This window comes from Caretta caretta, chromosome 2 (assembly GCF_965140235.1).
Source record: "Caretta caretta isolate rCarCar2 chromosome 2, rCarCar1.hap1, whole genome shotgun sequence".
NCBI classification, from domain to species: Eukaryota; Metazoa; Chordata; order Testudines; family Cheloniidae; genus Caretta; species Caretta caretta.
The window spans coordinates 158521048-158545361 of record NC_134207.1 but is presented as its reverse complement, the minus strand read 5'-3'; the positions used below and the strand labels follow the sequence as shown (position 1 = coordinate 158545361).

At 40.1% G+C, this 24314-nt stretch overlaps 2 protein-coding genes across 2 annotated transcripts in view; both read right to left on the bottom strand.

Moving 5' to 3' along the window:
• The window catches only part of FH (fumarate hydratase), a 46050-nt gene extending 43364 nt beyond the window's left edge, over positions 1–2686 (bottom strand). The window contains exon 1 of the mRNA XM_048839357.2: positions 2505–2686. Within this exon, the coding sequence (XP_048695314.2) occupies positions 2505–2636 (132 nt within the window). The 5' untranslated portion in view covers positions 2637–2686. The remainder of the gene's footprint in view (positions 1–2504) is intronic.
• Positions 2687–5134: 2448 nt separating this feature from the next.
• The window catches only part of SDHA (succinate dehydrogenase complex flavoprotein subunit A), a 28434-nt gene continuing 9254 nt past the window's right edge, over positions 5135–24314 (bottom strand). The window contains exons 5-15 of the mRNA XM_048839356.2: positions 23175–23339; positions 21610–21758; positions 19685–19809; positions 15223–15391; positions 14087–14282; positions 12957–13128; positions 10391–10509; positions 8835–8946; positions 7291–7421; positions 6489–6602; positions 5135–5514 (exon numbers count right to left, since the gene is read on the bottom strand). Of these exons, the coding sequence (XP_048695313.1) occupies positions 5428–5514; positions 6489–6602; positions 7291–7421; positions 8835–8946; positions 10391–10509; positions 12957–13128; positions 14087–14282; positions 15223–15391; positions 19685–19809; positions 21610–21758; positions 23175–23339 (1539 nt within the window). The 3' untranslated portion in view covers positions 5135–5427. The remainder of the gene's footprint in view (positions 5515–6488; positions 6603–7290; positions 7422–8834; positions 8947–10390; positions 10510–12956; positions 13129–14086; positions 14283–15222; positions 15392–19684; positions 19810–21609; positions 21759–23174; positions 23340–24314) is intronic.

Here is a 24314-nt window from a genome sequence, read left to right as displayed (position 1 = left end):
TCAAAGTGGTTTGTATCTGCTCTTTGATTTTTCATTCCTCCCTTCCCATCCTCCCCCCCCCCCCCAAAAAAAACTTTACAAAGTGCAGTTTGTTTGCAATGTATCCTTCCAGCGTAAGAAGTAGCTCCCAATAATGAAAAAAATAGGGAACCATTATATACACCTTTTCTCTTCTGTCCTAAATCACAGGTGACAGTTTGGAGAATTAAGAATATTTAAATGTCATTAGTTCCACTTATGCCCCTGAAGATTTTTCCATACTTTCTTTTGTCAATTAAGTTAGCAAAGGTGATTTATGAGAAGTTATCCATCTTTGATACAACTTGTTTGAGAGTTTAAAGACATTTTCTGCTCCTTAAGTTTTACTTCACATCTTTATGATTTTGCAGTGTAAGGAAGGAATCAAGAACTGGATGATTATTACTATCTTCAGGTGACTAAACAAAGTGCTTCTTGTGAAAACCCTTCAGTTATGATTGAAGAAGTGTGCTCTTTCAGAAGACCTTTGCTACAAGAAATGTTTGGGTAAAAAACAAACCAAAACAAAGGTTTCAGAGTGATTGCCGTGTTAGTCTGTATCAGCAAAAACAACAAAGCTTTCCATTCACACTCAGAAGGCTGTTTGAGCTCCTCCTCCACTTTTACTTTTTGTGAGGAAGTTATTTTGTAACTTCCTGCTTAGTTATCAGAAAATTAAACGACATCCAAACTCTTAGATTTTACTGTATTCTCATTAACATAGTTTTACCCTCTACCAAAAAGGGTCAGCGAGCTATATGGGTTTTCACGGTACTTCCATTCCTCAGGGAGCTAGGCAGCAAAAAACAAAGGAGAAAAAGTAGTTTTGGGAAAGGCAGAAGTGAATATTGATTACAGAACTAACTGGTTTTGCAGCTAAAACCTGTATGCGTTTTGGGTTTTTTTTTTAGTTACTTCAAACCAGAGGTTATGACAAACAGTTTATTTTAACTACACTAGTCCTTTTTTGCTCTTACCCAAGAACGAACACAGGAACAGGGATAAACTTAAGTTTTAAATTGAGGGATGAGGTCCCAGGCATACCCTGTTGTGAGCTGGAGCACAGATGTGACAACAGTAAGGTCCAATCAGAATGGAGCTTTGGACAACTGGTGTCTCCCACTCACTGTTTAATAAGAGTTTAAATATTGTCAGTCAACTATATAATGAATGACATTAAAAGCTTGTCTTACAGTACAAGTCATATGTTTGTCTGGCACAGCTCAGAGGATGCATATTACTTATTAGATCTTATTAACTCAAAAAAACATGCTAGGAAAATATGGAGGGATACACAAACAAAATTATCAGAGTGATAATAGGCCAGTGGTTTATTAGTTACATGTCTGATTGTTTTAAGTTAAAGATTAAATTCCAGTTCCCCCACAGTCCAGAATATTGTCATTTGGTTTGTTAATCTGGAAGTTTGGTCCTTTGTACTCCATTAGACCATAAAAACACAGAATCAACATTTTAAAAAGCCTGTTTTAGGAAAAATGTCCTATCCTAACTCCCCACTTTTTCATGGAAGTTTTTGACAATTTTATGAAGATCTGGAAAGTGACATTACAGGAGGCTGAAACCGGAGGTGCAGGAGAGAATTCTAATGGACAGGTTTACAAACCCGTTTTCACTGTATTTTCCACTGAATGCATCCGATGAAGTGAGCTGTAGCTCAGGAAAGCTTATGCTCAAATTGGTTAGTCTCTAAGGTGCCACTAATACTCCTTTTCTTTTTGCGAATACAAACTAACACGGCTGCTACTCTGAAACCCGGATTTGCACAGTTTGTGTGTTTTTAGACTGCAGCATAGCCCTCATTTACTGCAACTGACTGTGCATTGACTATCAGCTTGGGGTGAGCATTGCAGTTCAAAGGGTTTTCAGTGGCCGAGGGTGCCCCATCCCCAGGAAGAGCTACTAAAGACATTAGCGCATTTTCCATCCACGCCTATCTTCACAGCGACCGGCTTCTCCCAGCCATGTCCCGGGGCCAGATGAAAGGGCCGGAGCCAGCGACAGCGGTGCAAGACCTATGCGCGCACCAGGCCCACCCAGCCGAGCTATTTCGGGTCCCGCGTCCTGCTCGGCGGTGATGGGACGCGGGCGCGGCTCGGGCCGCCCACCACCGCGGGGTCTCGGCGCTTCAGGGCGCGGCTCCGCCAGCGGCAGCCGAGCTCTCCCAAGCCCGGTGTGTCGGACCCGGCGGGACTCGAGCTCAGCGGGGGTGGGGGGGTTAATAGGCCCAGGGTCAAACTCGGGTCCCCCAGACCCGCCCCGCGCGGTAGCCCGATGCTGGGGGGGGGGGGGGGGGGCGCTGCTCGACCGTGGCCCCACTGCCCCGAGGCACCCGCTCGCCAGGCCGGAGCGCGTCCCCTCATCTCGACACCCGCACAGCCCGGGAGGCGAGGGGCGGCTGGCGGCAGCAATTAGAGGTCACCGCCCCGCCCCCCTGTGCCCGGCGCGAGACCCGGACACGTCCTCACCATCCCGGCGGCGCGCGGCGGCAGCATCCGCTGCTGAGGCTGGCACAGGAGAGCGGCGCGCGGCGGCAGCTGGAGCGCGAGGAGCCCCCGCGTGCTGCCTAGGCGCTGAAGGGGCCGGAGTGAGCGGTACATGGCGAGCGGGAGCACGGAAGCCGTGACACGGGGGCCGGGAAAGGGGCGGGGCACAGCTACGTTCTGACAGCGAGTGCCCTGGGAAAGGAAGGCCCTCCTCTACGCGGACCAATCAACAGCTGGGAGCGGGCAAGAGCAGGCGGGCTCAACCACGCGGAAGCCAATTGCCAAGCTGCGACAAGGGCAACAAGGGGTGGGGCCGGTTCCAATTCCCCCCTTCTCTGCGGCAGCTCTTGGAGGGCTACTACGCATGTCTGAGGAAAGCTGAGCATGCGCAGCGCTCGCGACAGGCGTGTGGGAGTGGCGCGTGGGCGTTGTGCGCGGGCCGGGGCAGGGCGCCGGGGACCGAGCGCTTGACGATACCCCTGGGTGATGAGGCTCCGAGGCACGGGACTCTTTCGCCTCATTAAATAATGGCGCCTCCGCGCAGGCCACCCCTGAGCAGCGCCGGGGCCTGTTGAGGCGGGTCGCGGTGAGGTGACGCCCGCCGCCCTTACAACGGTCACCAGGGCTCCGCTTGGGGCCTCGGGCCGGTCGCAGCCGCCGCCGCCGCCGCCTGGCTCTGCCGGACACAGCCCTGTGTTGGTGCCGGGACCGCCAGGGCTAGATCGCAACTTCGCGCTTTCTCTCCCATGAAGACACCGCGTCCCATGGCCAACGAGCGCTACTGAGGATTAATTTTAAGGCGCTCAGAGAACTAATGATAAATCCTTTCTTGATCCTTTGAACACCGCCACCATCTCCTGCCTCATCCTGGTAACGCACCTAGAAGCTATCTTTCTTCTCAGTCGTGCCTTGTCGTATACATGGCCTTGCTTTATTGACATTTGTTTTTACCCAGGGTGTACTTGCCCCTTCCTTTTAACATTAATCTCATTTCATGACCACTCATTAAATCTTAGTCCTGTCAATACACAGACCCGCTGCCAACGTGTCCATGTGCCAGAAATATTTGTCCACCATGTGCACATATAACCTAGTAACTCAGGATAGTTCATTTCATGAGCTGCATTGAGAAGTGAAGCACATCTGAATAGACAGCATGTCAGCCACAGTAAGGGAACCAGTGAGAGCTAGACAACAGGCAAAAACTATATTAAGTAGAAAAAAACCATCTGTCTCATGTTTAAGATTGGGCTTTGAGTAAAGGACAGTTAACCTCTGCAAGTGAAAGAAGGCTTTGGTCCTTCCTTTTTCTTAAAAGTTTTTAAGTTATGATGAATCATCCCTTCTTTCAAGCAACATATTTCCATGTTGATCATAGTAAAAATCAATTTAAAAAAAATGGAAGTGCTTGTAACACATGATACTAGAATAATTTGATATGTACTGATAAGGACAGATGGCTGAATATAAATTAAGAGGAGGCAGGGCTCCAGGGTTTACCAAGTTCTCAGTTGTAGCAAAATTTTTGCTACTATTCCTGAAAATAATCTATTTCATATAACTTATAACTGTTTAGCGGGTGGGGGCAGAGGGTGGGGATCAGGGCAGTCTGAGCCTGGGTGGTGATCAGGTCAGTCTGAGCCTGGGTGGTGGGGCTCCAACTGGTCCCTTTATCCCCACCTCCCAGATGTGCACAGCCCTCCTGCATGAGCCCCACCCACCGCAGGCTGACAGCCAGAGCTCTTACAAAAAGCACACAGTTCGTGCCACCCTTGAGAGGACCACCCCATAGTTTTGAAAACTGCTGATCAAGAGTAAAGGAGTGTTTCATAACTCAATTTTAGAGGATTACATATACTGCACTGCAGTCCTTTTGTCAGTAAACAGAAAAGAAATTCTTCATGCAAATACAGAATACATAACAGTATTTAATTACAATATTCATGTTTGTCATCCCCATCCAGATTAGCAGACAAGATGTTTTTGTGTACTAAGGAAATTCTGTAGTGTATGTTTTTCATTTTATATTGTTAACATAAAGCATGGTATATGTTTTGTAGCAACGTTAAGCTATAAAGAACCCTGTTCTATAAATCTTATCCTTTGTTTATTTCTTGGTAGGGAGGAAGCAAAAAGTCCTTTTCTAGGGAATTCAGTCTAATTTATCCATCCTCATAGATATATACCCCATAGGAATATTCCATAAATCTTTAATTTTTCCAGTGGTTTTGACTTGACTAAGAATATGTTCAGCTTATTATTCAGTCTACCTCTGAGTGGAGAATATTCGCTCAAAGGAAACAATTTGCACTGTAGTAAAATAATCAGGTTTCTTCAAATAAAAATAAAAAAGCCCTATTGTGCACTAATCAAGCAGAATAGATGCTTTAAATCATAGGTTTAGAAATTCAAAGTTACAGTTCCCACAACTATAACAAATAAATAATGTGTAACAGGGCAAAGTTACTGTCCTAGAAGCTGAACTTTAAATCTCAACCCAATCATGAAATGCAAGTCTCAAGCAGCACATTACAGTAGCCCCTTTTTTGAAATAAATTTTATGCATTTATTTTGATGTGCAGAGCTCCAGAGGTTAAAAAAACTATAAAAAGTAGGCAGGGCTGTTTTAGATTTTATTTTGGCATTAGTTCTGTATGTTCACTTCAAATGTTTTGACAGAGGGATGAAAGAGTATCAGCGTACAGCTTTGTGCACTTTGGTTTAATGGGATATCCTAGCCACCGAGTAGAGTATGAGTGAGAAATCTCTAGACAGCATTCTTCAATCATCACTAACATAACAGTAGCTTTCTGAATAAGAGAACACTTAATATGTTCACATATACCAGCAAGCTTTGGCAGACATATACATAATTACATAAGCTGATTTACATAGCTAACCATCATTAGTAGGAACGAATAGCGGGTGGAACTGTTGCACAGTCTTCTTCATTTAAAGTTTTGTCAATTACAGGTCTGTATCTCAAAGTAACCTACAAATATAAGAAAGTGTCTTAATTAAGGCAAAGCAAACCACTGCATCAAATCCAGAAAATAACATGAAAAATATTCATAATTACTGCTAAATCCCAATAATGAAAAAGAATTGGAACTGCCCTAATATAAAAAAAATAGAATTGGTCAAAAATTGCCAGTATTGTGGAAAGTTTAGAAAACAAATTTCTACAGTTCCTCAAAAAACATTTTTTTGACAAACAAAACTTTAGTTTTTCCATTTCTTGTACTGCATCAAAACTAGAAAATTGACTAAAAAGAAAAAAAAACTTGCAAAAAAGAGTTTAGTGAAAAAGCAATGTTTTAAAATCAAAGTGTTTCAAATAAAATAAAAAATAAAACTTTGAGCAGCTCTAATAAGCAAGATTTATTTCTAGTTCCCTTCTTACCTCCAGAGCCAGCAGGGTCTTGGAGCATTTGGAGGCACAGTCTGTCTTTGGGGGAAGAGTGCCTCATGTCACTCAACAATAACCCTTCTGGCCAACTAAAGAGGTTAATCACTTGGAGGGGGGAGGTGATCCTCAGTATTTCACATTGGAGGGATACTGTAGATCATCTCAGGAGGGAGTTTGTAAGACCACAGATTTTTATTACATTTCTTTTTGACTCCATAAATGATTTATGCTAAGCATCAAAACATGTATTACCAGTGCGTAATGATAAGAACTTTGAACTAGTCTGTTCTAAGCTGAAAAACTATTCCAATTCCTACTCCAAGTGCAAAGTCAATTGCTAAAAAGCAATTCAGTGATGGTCACCAGGAATGGCTCTTGTACCATCTTGTACATTTAGTTCTTCATATACTCAAAGCAGAAGTGTTGTAATTTAGAAAAACTGAATGTGGTACTTTATGGAGCAACTTCAACTCATTTCCACTGCAATCATGCAATTTCCACCCCACTGACAGGAACAGGATGGGACAAAAACCCTTCCAAGCCCAGAGCCAACATACCTTCCCAGTCTTGACATCCACATAAGAAAGGGTGTGTTTTCTCCAATGCTCTTCAAATGGTCTTTTCTGTTGCCCTTGGATTGGCTTGGAAAAATCATATTCATCTACTCTTACCTAAGCAGTAAAAAGAAAGTATCATGCTGTAGACCAGAAATTGCAGTTTGCAAATGCATTTAATAACATCCTTCAAGATTAGGTCTCTTCCGATTATAATGCATTTTACCAAGTGTAGGCTAATATTAAGCTGTTTTACTAAATTTTATGTCAGTTCCTGCTTTTATTTTAAAATCATTTCCAGAGTTTCAGCAAGTTAAGTAGGATTGTGGAAGTTTGTGGAAATTCTAGAGAGTGATGTCTGCATATATATAATGCTTAACGGTTTTCAATCCTTTTTATGTATCCAGTGACCAAATCATTACTGTTCTTATCTTCTTTATCAGTACTTCAATAGTAAGATTCAATAGGACTGACTAGGAGCTGTGCTTTCATCACATCAATACCCAGCTGATTCTGGTTACTGGATCAAGGGGTGTGAAAGGGTAATTTGGATTTACTCATAATTCAGACCACAAACTAGTATCACAAGCTTTAAGCCAACATTAGGAACACTTAAAAATAAACACTCTCTTAAATAAGAGTCTAATTTATGTGACTTTTAGGAATAAACAATGCACACTGAAAAAAAAAATCACTCCCCCAAACTCAAGTACAATTGATCAAGACCAAGAGATATTTGTTTGTTGAGAAAAGTTGGTCCCATGTATGAAAAACATATTTATGAAGTTATAAAGTACATAAGCACCTTGTAGTCTTCTCTGGCATGAGCACCACGAGATTCTTTCCGAGCCTCAGCACCATAAATAGTTTGCATAGCACACAGCATCAAATTTTGCAGTTCCAAGGTCTCCACTAAGTCAGTATTCCACACAATACCTAACAAGATATTACACTAATTTGAAAAATATTCTAGCAACAATTGTAAGAACTTCAGCTCAATTTTTCTCTCTTTTTGTTGGTACTTAGGAAACAGAGCACTGTAGTCACAGTGCAAGCTTCACTATGCAATTATCAGCACATCTCAGTCACAGCCTGCAAAGCTCTCTCTTCCAGTATTGCATCTTTCATAAACTGACAATCCTGCTTAACTGTGCAAAAGTATATAGGGGCTTTGAGATATGTGCCTGTGACTACTAGAGACAATTGTGAGACCAAACTCAATTACCTCTGAGTCAAAAAGACATACTATTCATGACTGAGTGTACCAAAAACAAGGTAGAATCTTGCACGCTATGTGTCAAAACACAGTTCTGTCCTCACACTCAAGTAGTTTGTTTCAGATCACAAGATTTGGCTGCAAAATTAATTAAGGTCATTTTTAAAAAAAATCCTTGGGGGTAGCTGGGCAAAAGAGCTTTTCCAGCAGAATTTTACTGGTATCCTCTATCCATACAGGATGGATGCAGTCTCTCTCTTTAGGACACTGTACAATCCAATTGCAGGGATCACAGATGCACTAGCATCATGCCACTCATCCCTAGGTTCTAAGTTCTACATCAGGCTTTTCCTCTTCTTGGTGTTTGGCAAGCACTACAGCCTGTAAGAGTGCCACTTCCGAATATTCAGTTTAAGGCACATCTCTAAAAGCAGCTCCAGAAAGAGACAAATTTCAGAAAAGGGGGAAAAAAATAATTTACAGATGATTGTGTCTTGTCATTTTATTTAAAAAACTCATCCTATTTGTTTTAAAAAGAAAAAGGTTAAATCCTCAGAGTACAGCAAAACTGGATTTTTGTGTGCAACGTCTGTTTTTAAAATACATATATACCTGAACATTGTTATAAGAACAGGTTGATATTACACTTGCATGAAAAAACCCCGTTTTCACGATTTATTTATAATAAATTGAGACGACTCCAATAGCTTTCTGTGTATTTGAGGTAAAAAATGGTACACAAGTCCCCTGGGAGGTAATGGTATTTTCTGTAGTCAAATTTGAAAAGTGTTAGCTAGCCTACACAAAGTAGAAAACAAAAACCTCACATTCATGAACACCTGACTTTCTAATCTACACACACACATTCTTTAAAACATTTAAACGAAATCTCTTTAAAATGTTTCATGCAAATTCACAATGGTCAAGACAACCAAATAATGCTTTGAAACTGTGGCTCAAGCTAATTAATTTTTATACCTAATTCTTTTTAGCTGAAAATACCTTTCAACATAGAACTACATACACACACACAGTCTCAACACTTGGAAAATAAGTACACCCACAGGTAACAAAATGAAAATACTCAAATACACAAACCACTGTAGAAGTATTTTCTAACGATATCTCATTACCTCTGTCAAATGTCTTCAGATCATCCAAATCACGATAAATGTGGCTGAGTTTCTCACAGCCTTCCTGTAGTACTGAGCCTGTTCGGAACACTGCAGCATGGCTTTGCATTGTCTGAAACACATCAAAATTAAGAAATAGTATACTTCCAAAAACTGTACGAAGTTTCAAGAAAGCCATTAGAATTTCTCTTGTAACTTCACCAATTTCTGCAGAATTTTAAGCTCTTTTAAAATTTCTGGTCATTATGGTTGCAAACATTCTGTATGTGTAGTAATGCCATACTGTCATCCTGAACAGGAAGTCTGAAATAGTTCTAAGGGCCAAATATCCCCCCTCCTCATACACTTCTGCAGGCCCTAAAGCAGAGGTCCCCTTAGGGGGGCACAGAGGAATGTTTGAGAGGGGCACGGCAGGGCATGAGCCCAGCCCCCCGAGGGGGAAGGGAGGGAGTGCCACCAAGCCCCGCTCCACTCCAAGCTCTGCTCCGGTCCTGTCCCCAGCAAGATTCCAAATGGGATAGGATATATGTATGGATAACAATATCCACTTATAGAAAAAAAGTTTGGAAGGGATATTAAATCTCACGTTTTAGGTCTTATGCCAATCTCTAGTAGAGATCAAGATGAGACCTAATGTGGTGAGGGAAAGTATACCACATGTGTTTACTGCAGGGTTCTTATACCTTCCTCTGAATCGTATAATATGGTCAGAGACAGAATATGGGACTAAATGGACCTCAGGTCACATCCAGTATGACAGTTCCTACGTTCCTAACACTGTTGAAATGGCTGTCTTACTACATTTCACTTTATGTATGCAGTGTTGCTGTAGCCGTGTCAGTCCCAGGATACTAGAGAGACAAAGTGGGTGAGGTAATGTCTTTGTTGGTCCAGTAAAAGATATTACCTCACCCACCTTGTCTACATTTCACTTTTAGTTGGGCATTTCCTACAGGAAGTAACATTCTTGGCTACCAGTCAGATCTGTGTATGATATGACTGCTTTGCAAATTAAGTCTTGTCTGAACATACTTACAAAACATGATTATAGATTTGGCTTCTGGATACAAGAATTTAGGTTCTGGGTGCCCAAACTAAGTGATGAGCACACAAGAAAACCCCTTATGGATAACACGACGACAATTCAGAACTTCTGAGCTCTAGGATTTGCCATCAGGTGCTGAGCTTGAAGCATGGGCCAAAGAGGAGAACAGAGCATTCTCCGTGGTAAACAAAGTTTTTCATTTAGAAAGAGGTCTCTCTCTTATCAGGTCACAGACAAAAAGTAGGTCAGGAGTGACTGTTTCAAATGGAGAGAGGTGGCATTTCTTATTCCTAATTTAAAGAAAAAAAGATGATCTTTTGGGCAGCTGATTGGAGCAGAAGGATCTTTGTATGGAAAAAAGGTTGATTTTGATACAATCAAAAAGTTTTCCTAAGTTTGAGCGTCAGCTCTACTAAATAGCAACTCAGTTTTCATAAACACCTATAGTATATTTTAATATCAACCTCATCTCAAGATACTGTGCTACAGTCATTGGTAGTGAGATCCTTACCTTTTGCATATTAAGCCTCAGTTCTGATGTTCTTATGTTTCCATTGGCAAATCGTAGTTTGTCAAGATTTGCAACAGATTCTTCTCCAGCATTTGGTTTAATTGAGGGAACCGATTCTCCTATTAAGGGTAAACATCTTCAGTTTTCTTATGCAATTATTTCAATAAAATCAAGATTTAATGATCCTCAGCCTGTGGCAATTTTACACAGGAATAACTATTTTTAGTTGCTTCTTTTATATTTTATTTTATATTTATCTCAAAATAAGAGAGCCTGTCATTGTTTCTTGATAGACAAGGATAACTTAAGTCTTTTTTAAAAGCTGCTGATGACAGTATCTGGAAAATAATAAACCACATTTCTATTCTGAGAGAAGGTATGCACATATCTTTCCTTGTATTACTTCGGATGTTTATATGAAAACACAACTTCAGGATACATCAATTACCTATGTTTATTCTCCATTTGAACTTGTTAGAATCATGTTTAGTGACTAGAGACAGTGAAGTGAGATCACTTGTGTTCCATTCCTGTCTGCCACTAAATTAATGTGTGACCTCAGTCAAGTTATAGCCTGTCAGTACGATGCTTCAGTTTCCCCATTTGTAAAGCGAAGCTACTACTTACTTGCCTCATGGAGATGGAGAGGCTCAGTTCATTTACATTTATAGAGCACTTTGAGATACAAAGGAATAATTAAGACTGCAACGTATTAAACTTAACTGTGATGTCAATCATAGCATTTTTAACTTTTGGCAGGAGATAAACCAAGATGTGTAGATGAACTAAAACATTTCAAAACAGACTTTCCATACTACCACTCAGTATGCAGTGTTTTACAGCTTGAAAATGGTTTAAATATTAGTGCCAATTCTACGATAAATTTGAAAAAATATATAACTTAAGCTCAGAAGAAAGACAACAGTAAAAATTCCAGCCTTTAAGGCCACATCATCCTTCATAACACTTCACATATTGTCAGAGAACACCTCACCAATAGTCACAAAGGAGAAACCAAGTTTTATCAGTGTTACAGAAGTATGCCATCCCTCCACTCACATTCTGTATTGGGTCCCAAGGGGGAATCTAAGGTCAAATTTTCCCAGGGTTTATAAGTTATTGTGGGCTCCAGGACCCACATGTAGGCACATAAGGGCACAAACTGATCTGTAGCACATAACTGATTGGTGAAGTCTCAAACTCATACTGAGGGAGCAAGAGAGGTATAGCCCAAACTGAAGCGGTAGATAAGGACAGAGTGTCATCTCTACTCCATACAGAGAAGATGCAATGGTTATCATTGCTGACAAGAAACATGTGGGGAAAAGTCAGATCTCCAGCCTATAGATGGTAGGTGGATTCAGAATTCTCAGAGAAACAGGTACAGTTCTAAATAGTTACAGCTTGTACTGGAGAGTTATCAATGGGGAGGGTGAGTGACAACAATTAAGGTCAGTGTTGGTCCTGTGAACTAACAGGAATTTCTTGACTTAATTTAGATATATTTGATTAGATACGTTTTGGGTTTTTAAATGTGAAGTGTTCTATTAGCATTTAACTTAATCTCAACCTTAATGCTCAGAGTTTTATGGCTGGGATTTATACAATGTCCTAGACTTCAGGGAAGCATAGGAAGTGAGCCTGCCATACAACCATGTTTAAATCCCATTTCTTCTCCCTGGATAGTATTAATTAAGCCTCTTTAATAAGAGCTAATCCAAATCAGATTTCTAGTTTGAGTGCACATTCTTTCTGTAGCTTGGCCTATGTACCCCTCTTCAGCTCCAGCCCACTACTTCAGTAGATGTGATTTCAGTTACAGGTTTTTGTATGTTTACACATGTAAACTAACCAGAAATAAAGGGCACTGTGCTAATCCTTTTAAAGAAACTAGATGAAAGTGTTCTTCTGATCCCCAAAATCAGAAATTATTAAAATCAAAACCTGCATTAATAGTTTTAGAATGTATTATTTGCTTTCAGATCAAACTATAGAATCATAGAAGTTACAGTGGAAAGTTCTAGGTATTAAGTCAATATGTAAATTGCCTTCCAAATTCTCAGTTATGTTGCAAACTGAGATGCACCCGAAGGAACGGATATTATGTTAAACGCTAAAAATTTAACATGTTGTATGTGCAAGGCTACAGCAAATGCCATCTCAGACTAGTTTAATATAAGAATAAACAGTATAAGATGAGTCTGCACTGTACCATCCACCTCAAAATGCAGTATGTTGCAAGGCCTTGTTTCTTAAAACTTGTGATAACGTTAGTAATGTTAAATTTTTCTGGTTTGGGATAAAAGCTTCTTGATCGTATTTTCCAGCTGCTTTGGCAGAATTATATTTTCCTGCAATTAGATACAGTATGGTGACTTCTTGAACAGTCAGTAACACTGCATGTTATGTATAACAGTTATAAAAAAAAGCTACTGCAATTTTCTAATAGTCTAGCTAATAGCCCTATAATTACTTGCTAAGAGTTAAAGATATGAGAGTGTTCTAAGGATGAGAATTTATAACAATGCATCTTGATACAATTTAAGTTAAACTTGTAGAATCTTACCAGGCTTGCATGATTCTGCAATACTAAGAGCACAAGCACGACCAAAGACCACCAAGTCCAAAAGAGAGTTTGCTCCAAGTCGATTAGCACCATGAACAGATGCAGAGGCTGCTTCACCACAAGCATACAAGCCAGGTACTACTTGATCTTTGCCATTCACATGTGTAATTACCTGTCATTTCAGAAGTAATTCACTCAACATGTTTGCAAATTCATTTGTAAAATAAAGATCACTTGTAGTACAGTGTCAAAGTTTCATTTGAATGTTTCTGAATGTCACTTATTTGTCCTGAAAGCATGAAGTCAAAGAAATCCAAATAGTAAGTGATAGATTTTAAAAGGGGGGAAGACTTCATGAGAAAAATTTATTAATTGAAAAAAGTGCTATATAAGAATGTAGTATTAACAGTTTAATTCTTATGTTTTGCCACCATCTCTGAGACACAAAGTACTACAATTCACCAAAATATTTTTGTAGTAAAATTCTGAGTAGAGTGGGAAGAACACTGGACCTTTTATAATGCCAGGCCACATTCACAAGGCAGGATTTTATAGCTATTTTAAAAACTGACTGAAAGGAACTAGTCCAAGAAATCAGACTGGTCCATTCACAGATTCACTCTGGCTGACGCTGGGACTGGTTGCCATTAAAATTGACATTTAAACAGCAGCAAACTGAAGTAACCAATTTTAGTGCAGGAATTGCAGCAGTGGCACAGATAATCCACATAACCTAAACCCTTAATGATTTGTAGTTCAGGCCCAGCTATAATCCATTTTTAACTATACAGTACTACCCTCATCTGGATAAGCTTTCACATGGCTAATATAAAGAAATTCTGTAGATTTCATGCATATTTAAAGAATACATTTCATATTTTGCATACTGTCTACAGGGTTCCAGCTCCACCCAAACAACCTGAGAACTCTGACAACTTGTTTACAGGACAAACCAAATTATGATATTTTGCAAGTTTTCCTTTAACATTTACTCTTAAGGTTATGTAATTTAACATGCTTGTACATATAAATCTAATAGCATGCTCAGTTCACACTAATTTTACAAGGAACCAAACATTTCCTTTCTACTAGAGAAAAATGGTTTCACCATACTGATCTATGGTAGTTACCTGCCCTTTGTAGTTAGTAGGAATACCTCCCATATTGTAATGCACAGTAGGAAGAACAGGAATAGGCTCTTTTGTGACATCCACACCAGCAAATATCATAGCTGTTTCTGAAATTCCAGGGAGGCGCATTGCTAGCTGCTGTGGTGGTAAATGGTGCAACTGCAAATATACGTGGTCTTTTTCAGGGCCACAGCCCCTAATGTAAAAGGAAACATGAGTTGCAGGTTAGAATACTGGCCTCTGCAGAATTCTCTATATATAAAAGCACCCATTTCAAAAGCACCCCGACCATATTATCTAAAAACTATCTAGGAAGACTTTGATCTTAACGAGTCATCTGCATGGTGATGTGAAGCACTAACACCAGAAAAAAAAAATTCAGAATTTAAGTCACTTTATTTCTATTCTGTTTCGAGTAATCGTTTGGGAGTTCAAAACTTAAGATTTGATTCATGACCAAATTTGTGTGTCTATTTATGCATCCTGTTTAGAAAAACTGATGCATCTGGAAGCACAGAAGAGAGGAAAAAAAATAACTGACATCCTTCCTCAACTTGTGTCCACTTTAAATTTTCCCCTTACTCCACTGTCTTTCCTACCATAATCATGAGACTCGTGTATTTTAAACCAAGTTTTCAGAAAACTTCAATATAAAGTCTTCTTGTCCTCCGAAGATGTTGGTGATATAGCAATTTACAAGTAATTACCATACCATTTAGAAATTATCTAATGAATTATCTAATGAATATTAAGAACATCTGTGGTATCTTATGACTTCAGCAAAATACCAAAAAGTTATGGGTCAGATTTTCAAGAGCACAACAGCTCCTCCCACTGTTTTCAATGAGAGCTGCTGCTTCCTGAGTGTTTTTGAGAATCTGGCCTAAACGCTTTAATTTGACTTCAACAAAAAAGACTCTGGAGATCTTTTCTGATTACCATATTAAAAGGGAGCTTGATTTCAAATTCAAGATTTTTGCCTGAAATATATGTAAAATCTTCAGCAATCTACCAATTAAAACTGGCTGCTCAAAATGATCAAAAGACTTCCATGAACTATCATATAACTCCCTATCTGCTTTAACCAAATGTAAAGATGTATTCATATCACAATGCCACTGAAAAATTAAACAAACCTTCCTTCACGGATTTCAATGGTCATAGAACGAGACACTACATCTCTGGAAGCCAGATCCTTAGCAACAGGTGCATATCTCTCCATAAATCTTTCACCTTCACTGTTAATAAGAATACCTCCTTCACCACGACAACCTTCTGTAATAAGACAACCAGCACCATAGATACCTGCAAAGCAGGAAGTAGCAATGTTATAAAATACTTACATGACAACTTTATAATCAAATTATTGTAAGAATGGAAGTATAACAAGTATTTTTTAATTATGGACCCATCCATGACACACAGACTTCTTGGCATAAGGTCCCCTGTTCTTTGCAAACAGCTCTCACCTCAGACCTGACAAACTCACTACATCAAACATGTCTTACAGGATGTTTATCCATAAAAAAGGCTATAAAAAGCTTGTAACTTGTCAAGACTCAATCACTCTGAGACGTATACAAAGATAATATTTACAGAATAATGTATTTATACTGAAAGTATGCTTCACGGACTTGGAGTAAAAATTAGTCACAGGGGTAGTGTGTCTCCTTGATGACCCGTTCCAGCAAGAGGGAGTTGTCATCCTACCAAGTCAGTCAGTGAGGTAATACAAGGTTCTATTGTCTACCCTTGCCACATCCCAGAACAGTCAATAAAAAAAAAAAAAAAAAAACACTATCAAAGACTACTGCAAATGATTGAAACCACTTGAAGGTAAGAAGGAACATTATAGCCCCCTTGGGATCACTCTGGCTATGAATAAAGATAAAAGACTTTCAGTATACCGGTGTGTGGGGAAAGTCGCTACGGACCAATCCACTATGGAAAACCTCTGAATAGGATTGCTTTCATGAAGGTCTGGATATGGGTTCTTGGGAACCCAGCCAGCTCCCAGCTGTATAATAGACTAAACTTTTGGGGGAAAATACACTAGTGATCCAGGTTAGCATTTTATTATTTTGTTTTGTACTGTAACTACTTGTTTTCACCACTCTCTCATTTCTAGTTAAATTCTTATTTTCTTAAACCTACCATCTCATTGTATTGTAAGTGCTCACAAGTGCTGTGTGGTTTACAGGAAGCAGTGGTTTAATGTAAAACTGGTAAATTGGGATATATTGCACCTTTGGGCGCAGACAATCTAGAATTTCTGAGAGTAACCAGTGTCAGGAGCTGGATATCACAGGAGAAAAATTCAAAGGGCCTTGGGATTTGAGTGCAACTATTATTAACCTGCAAGGGGAAGACAGGGCTGACACAGCCCAGAGAAGAGTGCTTGAGTTGTTGAAAGTCTGGAGGTGTCAGGGAGCTGACACCCAGCAAAACAAGAAAGATTCCCTCTCCCTGGAGGCAGGGAGTAAGAAGGTGACCCACAGTCCTTGTTATCATGAGAACAGTCACACCACTGAATACTCCAAGTTAATGTTTTAAATTGTTTTCTATTATATTCCACACTTGGGCCTCAATCCTCCTCCTCAAAAAGACTGTCTAAAATTTACATTTGTGATCTCCTGCCAAAGAAGGATTTTTGTACCAAATGCAAAGTTAAAAAAAGCCAGGATTTGGACATACAAGAGTTGCAACAGAGACTTTTCAATTGTTAAATTTGACCTTTGTGAACATCATCCCTCAAACCATCTAAAATCAATTGTTTTATTTATCTGTCCCAAAAGGCAATTAGTACCTTTGAACACTTTTCCTGGAAGGGTGGTTACTTTGGGACTTGCTCACTATGATCGTGTGAAACACAGAAATCTGCAGCGTCTCAGTGGAGCCTGTAAACTCTGCAAGGTCTCAATGTTTCTGAACACCCTGTTGTCTGAGGACTTAACTCAGAAACCATGCTGCATACGATCAACGATTTTATGACTGTCTGCAGTTCCACATCTTTGCTCCTCCACTACTACGACTGTAAGGAAGGAGGAGGAGTGTAACAGGTATGCTTCTAGAAAAGGAGTACTTGTGGCACCTTAGAGACTAACAAATTTATTTGAGCATAAGCTTTCATAAGCTACAGCTCACTTCATCGGATGCATTCAGTCATCAGTGCATCCGATGAAGTGAGCTGTAGCTTACGAAAGCTTATGCTCAAATAAATTTGTTAGTCTCTAAGGTGCCACAAGTACTCCTTTTCTTTTTGCGAATACAGAAAAACATGGCTGCTACTCTGAAACCTGTCAGGTATGCTTCTGTGGCTCCCTGGGTCACCCAGGAAGTAAAGATTAGCTTAGTGAGTCTTGTCTTTTCTTTCCCCAAACTTAGCAAGACCCATTTGATCATCTCACTCCTCTGGGTGATCCTGGGAAGTGAAAGTGTTGGCTGATTAACAAATTTAAGGAATACTGACATTGATAATTCAATAACTTAAACTATAAAGATTCTTTGACTAAAAAAGCCTTAAAGTGATAAATGATGGTAAATATAACATATGTATACACAATGAAATCTCATTATAACATTATAGTTATAACACCTTTTAAAGTTAGGAAATTCAAAGATCCAGAAAAACTTAAGACCCACACTCCAGATATCCAAGAATGACCATTTTACTAAGCTATGACCAAGTAACCATACCTCATCCACCTTTCCATAAGCCTTCATCACCCATACATTAAGTACAGGTCCATGACTACATATAACCAATAGTCCCAAAGACACACTGTCCCTCACTTCAACACCAACAGCTAGTTTCTTACCTTCCATAAACATTTTCTACAATTCCAGTATAAGAGGCAGCCCAATAGATTTCCATCTACCCGAAAAATGCAGTTGCTGGAAGACTCCACAATATTTCAATATACCTTCCCCTTCCCACTCACACTGCAATTCACATATCAAACCAATTAACACAGTAGTTATGTCCCTGCACCTTCTGAAATCACAAAGACTGCACTATAATATACTTGTAACAGGCTTGGCAGGATTCAGTTTAAATTGTTAGTTGTCAGTAAACGTTTATTTCACCTGACACACAGTAAACGTTTATTTCACCAGACTCCACTGCCCAGTGGGAGCTTGAGGACCAGCTTAAAACGGCTGGCTGGCCGCATCCGGCCCAAAGGCCGCAGTTTTCTCACCCCTGACCTACAAGGATTCATGTCATGAGCCTGCAATCATGCAGGCAGCTTTCTACAGTCCTACTATTATGGCTCCGCACCCTCTCACCTAGGAGTATAGAAGCTGTTCCCAGGCAGGAACCGCTCAGCAGCTGGGTTGGCCTCTCCTGCAGCTGGGGGCTGGTCGTCATGGCCCTAGCCAGCAACCTCTGCTCTCCCTGCCAGGATCACAGCTTTCTCTGCACCTTGCCCCGGCAGGGATCCAGTGTCACTGGCCCTGTGGGGAGCCCTCTGCAGCTCTGTTGTCATTGCCCTGCTCACTCACTGGCAGGCAGCAGGGCTCTCCCCAGCAAGAGCCATTCAGCAATGGTGAGGCCTTCCCTACAGCAGGGGGCTCAACCTCCTCCTTACATCCCTGGACAGAGATCTCTGCTCCCCGGACCAAGACCGCAGACTCCCCTACACCTTCTACCTGGGTCTCTCTGAACCCTCAGCCACATAGAGAGCCACCTGCAGCCCTGGCCTAACCCCAAAACCTAAGGCTCTCCTTAATTTCCCACAACTGGGAAAATTGTTAAAAAAAATATCAAAAAAGTGCTTAAAAATAAAAATTGATATTAATAGTCAAAACTTAAACAATAAAAATCAAATTCTGTCAAGTATGCTTATATACATTCAGTTCACTGGTCAAGTATCATGAGGAGCATGGACACTACATCAAAGGCAAACTTGTGTGCAGATCCTTAATTATGAAGATCTTGACTTCAATTATTAGAAAGTCTTTAATCAATACTGTATTTTTGAACTTTAATCTTATTTCTTTTGGAATTATCAACTGATTTCTTGACACTAATGCTTCCCAGGATTAAGAAACAAATGCAGTGTACAACCTAAGATTTAAAAAATTAAAGGAATAATTCATTTTTGTTATTTTAAAGCTAGAGACAAGTGGAGGCATTAGATTACAATTTTGAAACACGAACCTAAATTTTATAAAGTAACTATATTTGGTAGAGTGTTTAAAGCCCAAAATTAATTGCATGTAAGTTTATACCAAAATGTACAACTTAAGTACTTTTTATACAACAGTTGAAGCATCTCCCACTTTATTTCATAAGACTCCTGAATTCAGGATTCTGTATTTTTCCCTACAACAGTTGCAGACAACAAAAACATCTAAATAAGTTTAATGAATGTCAATTCCTTGCTCCATTTAGTTGCTTACAATACTAAATGTTGCAGGGGAACCTGCAACTTGAAACTGGATGTTAAGAGTGAGCTGAAAAGCTTTGAACCTGCTTAAGATACTACACCTCTTAAATACTATAAAACTGTGAGGCTTAATATTTCAGAGATATTATTTTTTGAATACTTCAAATTCCTAGAAAATGAAGAGTGCCTTTCTAGTCTTATACTGTACCTGTAGGGTGGAACTGTACAAACTCTAAGTCCTGGCAAGGAAGGCCAGCTCGTGTGACCATAGCTGTACCATCACCTGTGCTGGTATGAGCAGATGTGCAACTGAAGAAGGTGCGGCCATACCCACTAGAGAAAACATTTCAAAAATTAAAATTTGTCTGCAATATTTTCCTTAAGAAATCAGTAGAGAAGCAGTAAGATTTCATTAGGATGTTTAGCTTATTCTTTGCACAATGGCAGATTTACAATTCAACTAAAGCAGAGGACTTTATGCATAGCATTCAGTCAGCCACTGTACTCATTTATCACACACATTAGGTTAAATTAAATTTGTGAGAAGCTTAATGTGAACGAAATGGATAGGTTGTGTGCTGTGCAACTTGATCAAGTGGAGGATCATCTAGCTCAACTAATATCTGAAAAATAACTTGAGGCTAGTAGGTGAAAGAGGAATAGCACCACACTTCCTCTAGAATTGCTAACTAGGGGTCTTTTCAAAAGTTGTCAGTGGAATTATGTCCCACTAATGGGGTCAATTTTTTGAGAGAGGAGTCACATGCCATTTTCCCCTCATACACCCATTGTTTTACTTTGGGTCAGGTGATTTGGCTCTGCTCAATTAAATACCAGAACTGTGTTTTTTTCTGAAAACGGTGCCTTTCTTCATGCAGAATTCTTTCAGGAAGATAAGTTATTTCTCCTCTGTTTCTTATTTCCATGACACTACCTCAAGTGCACAAGTTTAATGAGACTAGTGCTGTTAGCAACTTCAGGAACAGCATACTACAATGCCGAAGGGAGATAAAAATAATGTAAAACCAGGATTGTACATCTAAGGTGCAATTTTCACAGCTTGAAATAAAGTTTGGAAGTTTTGTCTAAACTCAATTGCATAAATTCTGGCACCTAAATTCATTTTTACATTAAAAAAAGTCTTGATTTTCCAGAGATTCGAGCATACAGCGCTCCTATTGACTTTAACAGGATTGTGATTGCTCAGTATCTCTGAAAAAAAATCAATTCACTTATTTAGGGGCCTAATATAAGGCACCCACATTATGCAGCCACCAAACACAAACTGTGCTTCTCTGCACAAACTCAGTATTATTCCATTTATGCTAGAGTTGCTGATCTAAATCTAACAAGGAGATAAAAGACTAATGCAGAAGAGGGCAGGACCGACAAAAGAGGACAGGGCAGAGAAGATCAGTTACCCAAAATTAGGATCACATGTAATTGTTGCACCAAAATTACATGGGTTACCACAATTAGTCTTTTAGTGATCCACTGGGTTACCCTGCAGTACATCCATTTCTGTTTGTATTTTCTGAATATATTTTTGACACACTGGGAGCGGCTACACTTTACCTCGCACAAAAATCTCCTGGAGGAGGACTACTCAGTAGGCCCTATAGATACATTGTCTTGCCACTGCCAGTTTACATCTAGTATTAAGTAAAAGCGAAAGTATAATGCAACTTTAAAATATTTTAAAGATTATCCCTTACTTCCCAGCCCACACTAACTGCCCCTAGATTTAGCTTTATAGTATTGCTTTGGAACGTAAAGCTAAACTCAGGGTAGTGAATTTACATTATGAAAGTATTAATGTTAAGGTTGAGTAAATACAGTATATTAAAGCATGGAACTAAACCTAAATGGAGTAATTAAATTGCATTTATACTGTTTGCACCCAAAAGGTAAAATGTGATTTAAGTAGAAGGATTATTATTCCCCTTTTACAGATGGGGAAATGGAGACATATGAAATGTCTTGTGCAAGGTCAGTGTGCCAACACCATAATTTGGACTCAAACCCTTGTCTCCAGACACCCATATCCTCTCCTCTAGGTTCTAGATTATGCTACCTCACATTACAAAGTTTTTGTTTTTTTTTTTACTTCAGCATAATTTTATATCACATTACCCAGTGGCAACAACAGTGTTCTTTGCTCTTAAACGATGTATTGAGCCATCTTCTATGCAAAGTGCAATAACTCCACGACATTCTCCATTTTCCATCAGGAGGTCCAAGGCAAAATACTCAACAAAATAGCTGGTATCATATCGTAGGGACTAGAAAAGAAAAAATTTTCAATAGTTAAGGAACATGCAAAAGCTAAACAAATTTTTTTTCCACAGCCTTGTTAAAAAGTGCCTAGTTACATAAGAATAAAATCAGACCCAGTTCTCATGGAAACTATTATCCAGATAAGCCTGTATGCAGAAAGTCTGCGGCTCTTTTAGGATAATGGTATTCTAGAAAATACAGAACATTTAGATTGGACAGGCCATTCTTAATTACCAAACCATTTAAAGGAACAGTCTCTCATCAAATTTATCTGAAAATGTTGTACTTATCATTGGTATAAGTAACAACGAAGGTAGATGAGAAAAAGTCCATGTTTCAGTTTACTTTGTGTAGTTGACAATACCTGGTATATGGTGAGTCTCACTTGCTGATCTCTTTCAGTTCCTGTCCCATGCACTAGCATATTACCCCACAAATACCCTGGAGAAAGCTCACATCACACTACAAGCACTATATTAAGGTGTTAACAGGGCCAAAGATACCAGCAGCTGGGCAAGTGGACTATGGGAGCTTTCTTCATCTCTGGAAGAACCAGACAGCACCTAGAAGCAGGTGCCCCATCTCTCTTCAGCCCCTATACTATTTATCTATATTATGGTTCCACATACAGGCCTCACTCAGGATAGAGATGAACAATTAGCTAAGCCTCTGTAAAGAGTGCATAAACATGGGCTGTTAAGTCCTTACTGAAATTAGGTCTAAGGGACACTTACTAGTTCTTAATGATACTCTGGATATTTCCATCTTTTATGGCCTTGCATTAGGAGATAGACAGGACCTATTAAGTAGAGCTGTGGTCACCAGTAGAGGCTGATGAGACAAGCTCAGGCAGCTTCATGGTAGCACTTTTGCATTTCCAGAACCACGCTTACCCTCCTAGTTTCCCATACTTGCTGTGAGGGTAGATGGAGGCTGATCTTACTTGCTACTTCCCTGTTGGGGTGCTCTGTCACAGTTTTTTCTTGGCCCATGAGAAGGTTTAGATGAACTCTTCCTGGTACTGGCCAAGGGCCGGATGAGTGGTTGTGGGGGGAGGGGCAGTAGGTGAGTGTGTCATGGCATAGCAGCAAAAGGAAGAGAGAGCTTCCTCTGGCCACAAAATTAGCAGAGCTTACTATCTATGCATTCTCTCCAGGAAGAAGTGCAGGAAAAGCAGATTCTTTTTTCAGCCTTCTTCTGTTTCTGTCACGCTGATATCAAGCGGAGGCATGCCAGGGGAAAAAAGGAGGCCTGGGATCAAGATTAGGAATTTTCCTGGATTCCTTGCTGACTCTAAACTCATATATAGCAGAGCCCACAAGTAACAGCACTATTACTTCTAACAAGATTTTTAAATCCCTATAGTAGCCATTAGTTAAAAACGAAAGTCAAGTTCTGTTTCCCATTTCACAGTCTCTTACCCTGCCATACAGTGTATGCAACAGTGAGTGTCCTGTCCTGTCCGCGACACAACAGCATCGATGAGCCTGTCCCCCTTTTCCGAACTGAAGGCTCTGTCCACCAAAGGCACGCTGATAGATCTTTCCTTCTTCTGTTCTGCTAAACGGCATTCCATAATTTTCCAGCTATTGAGCCCAAACAAAGTATTAGAGATATAACTGTGGACTTCAGCAACAGGCAAGTTACTGTTAGGGATGTAAAATGTTAACTTGTTAACCAATAAGCATTAGTCTTACCAAGTAATCTGCCTTAACTGTTAACCTGCAGGCCAGCCAACTGGCCAGCCAGAGCAGCCCCTTTAATCAGTTAACCGTTGTAACGAAATATTTTTTAATCGTTTAAACGGTTAACTTTTTAAACAATATTTACATCCCTAGTTACTGTTATGGCTGCTTTGTAACACTAATAAACCTATCACTCACGCTCAAGAAGGCAACAAAGAAAGGAGTTTCTCTTTATACAAAGTTTACTATTCCAGTCTAATATCTGTATCTATTTTCATCATGAATAGGTCGGAATATGAACAAGAGGCTGCTAGGCAGCTCTCCAGCACCACTTTCTACAAGCCATTACCCTCTGATCCCACTGAGGGTTACCAAAAGAAACTACAGCATTTGCTCAAGAAACTCCCTGAAAAAGCACAAGAACAAATCTGCACAGACACACCCCTGGAACCCCGACCAGGGGTATTCTATCTGCTACCCAAGATCCATAAACCTGGAAATCCTCGACACCCCATCATCTCAGGCATTGGCACCCTGGCAGCAGGATTGTCTGGCTATGTAGACTCCCTCCTCAGGCCCTACGCTACCAGCACTCCCAGCTATCTTTGAGACACCACTGACTTCCTGAGGAAACTACAATCCATCGGTGATCTTCCTGAAAACACCATCCTAGCCCCTATGGATGTAGAAGCTCTCTACACCAACATTCCACACAAAGATGGACTACAAGCCGTCAAGAACACTATCCCCGATAATGTCACGGCAAACCTGGTGGCTGAACTTTGTGACTTTGTCCTCACCTATAACTATTTTACATTTGGGGACAATGTATACCTTCAAATCAGCGGCACTGCCATGGGTACCCGCATGGCCCCA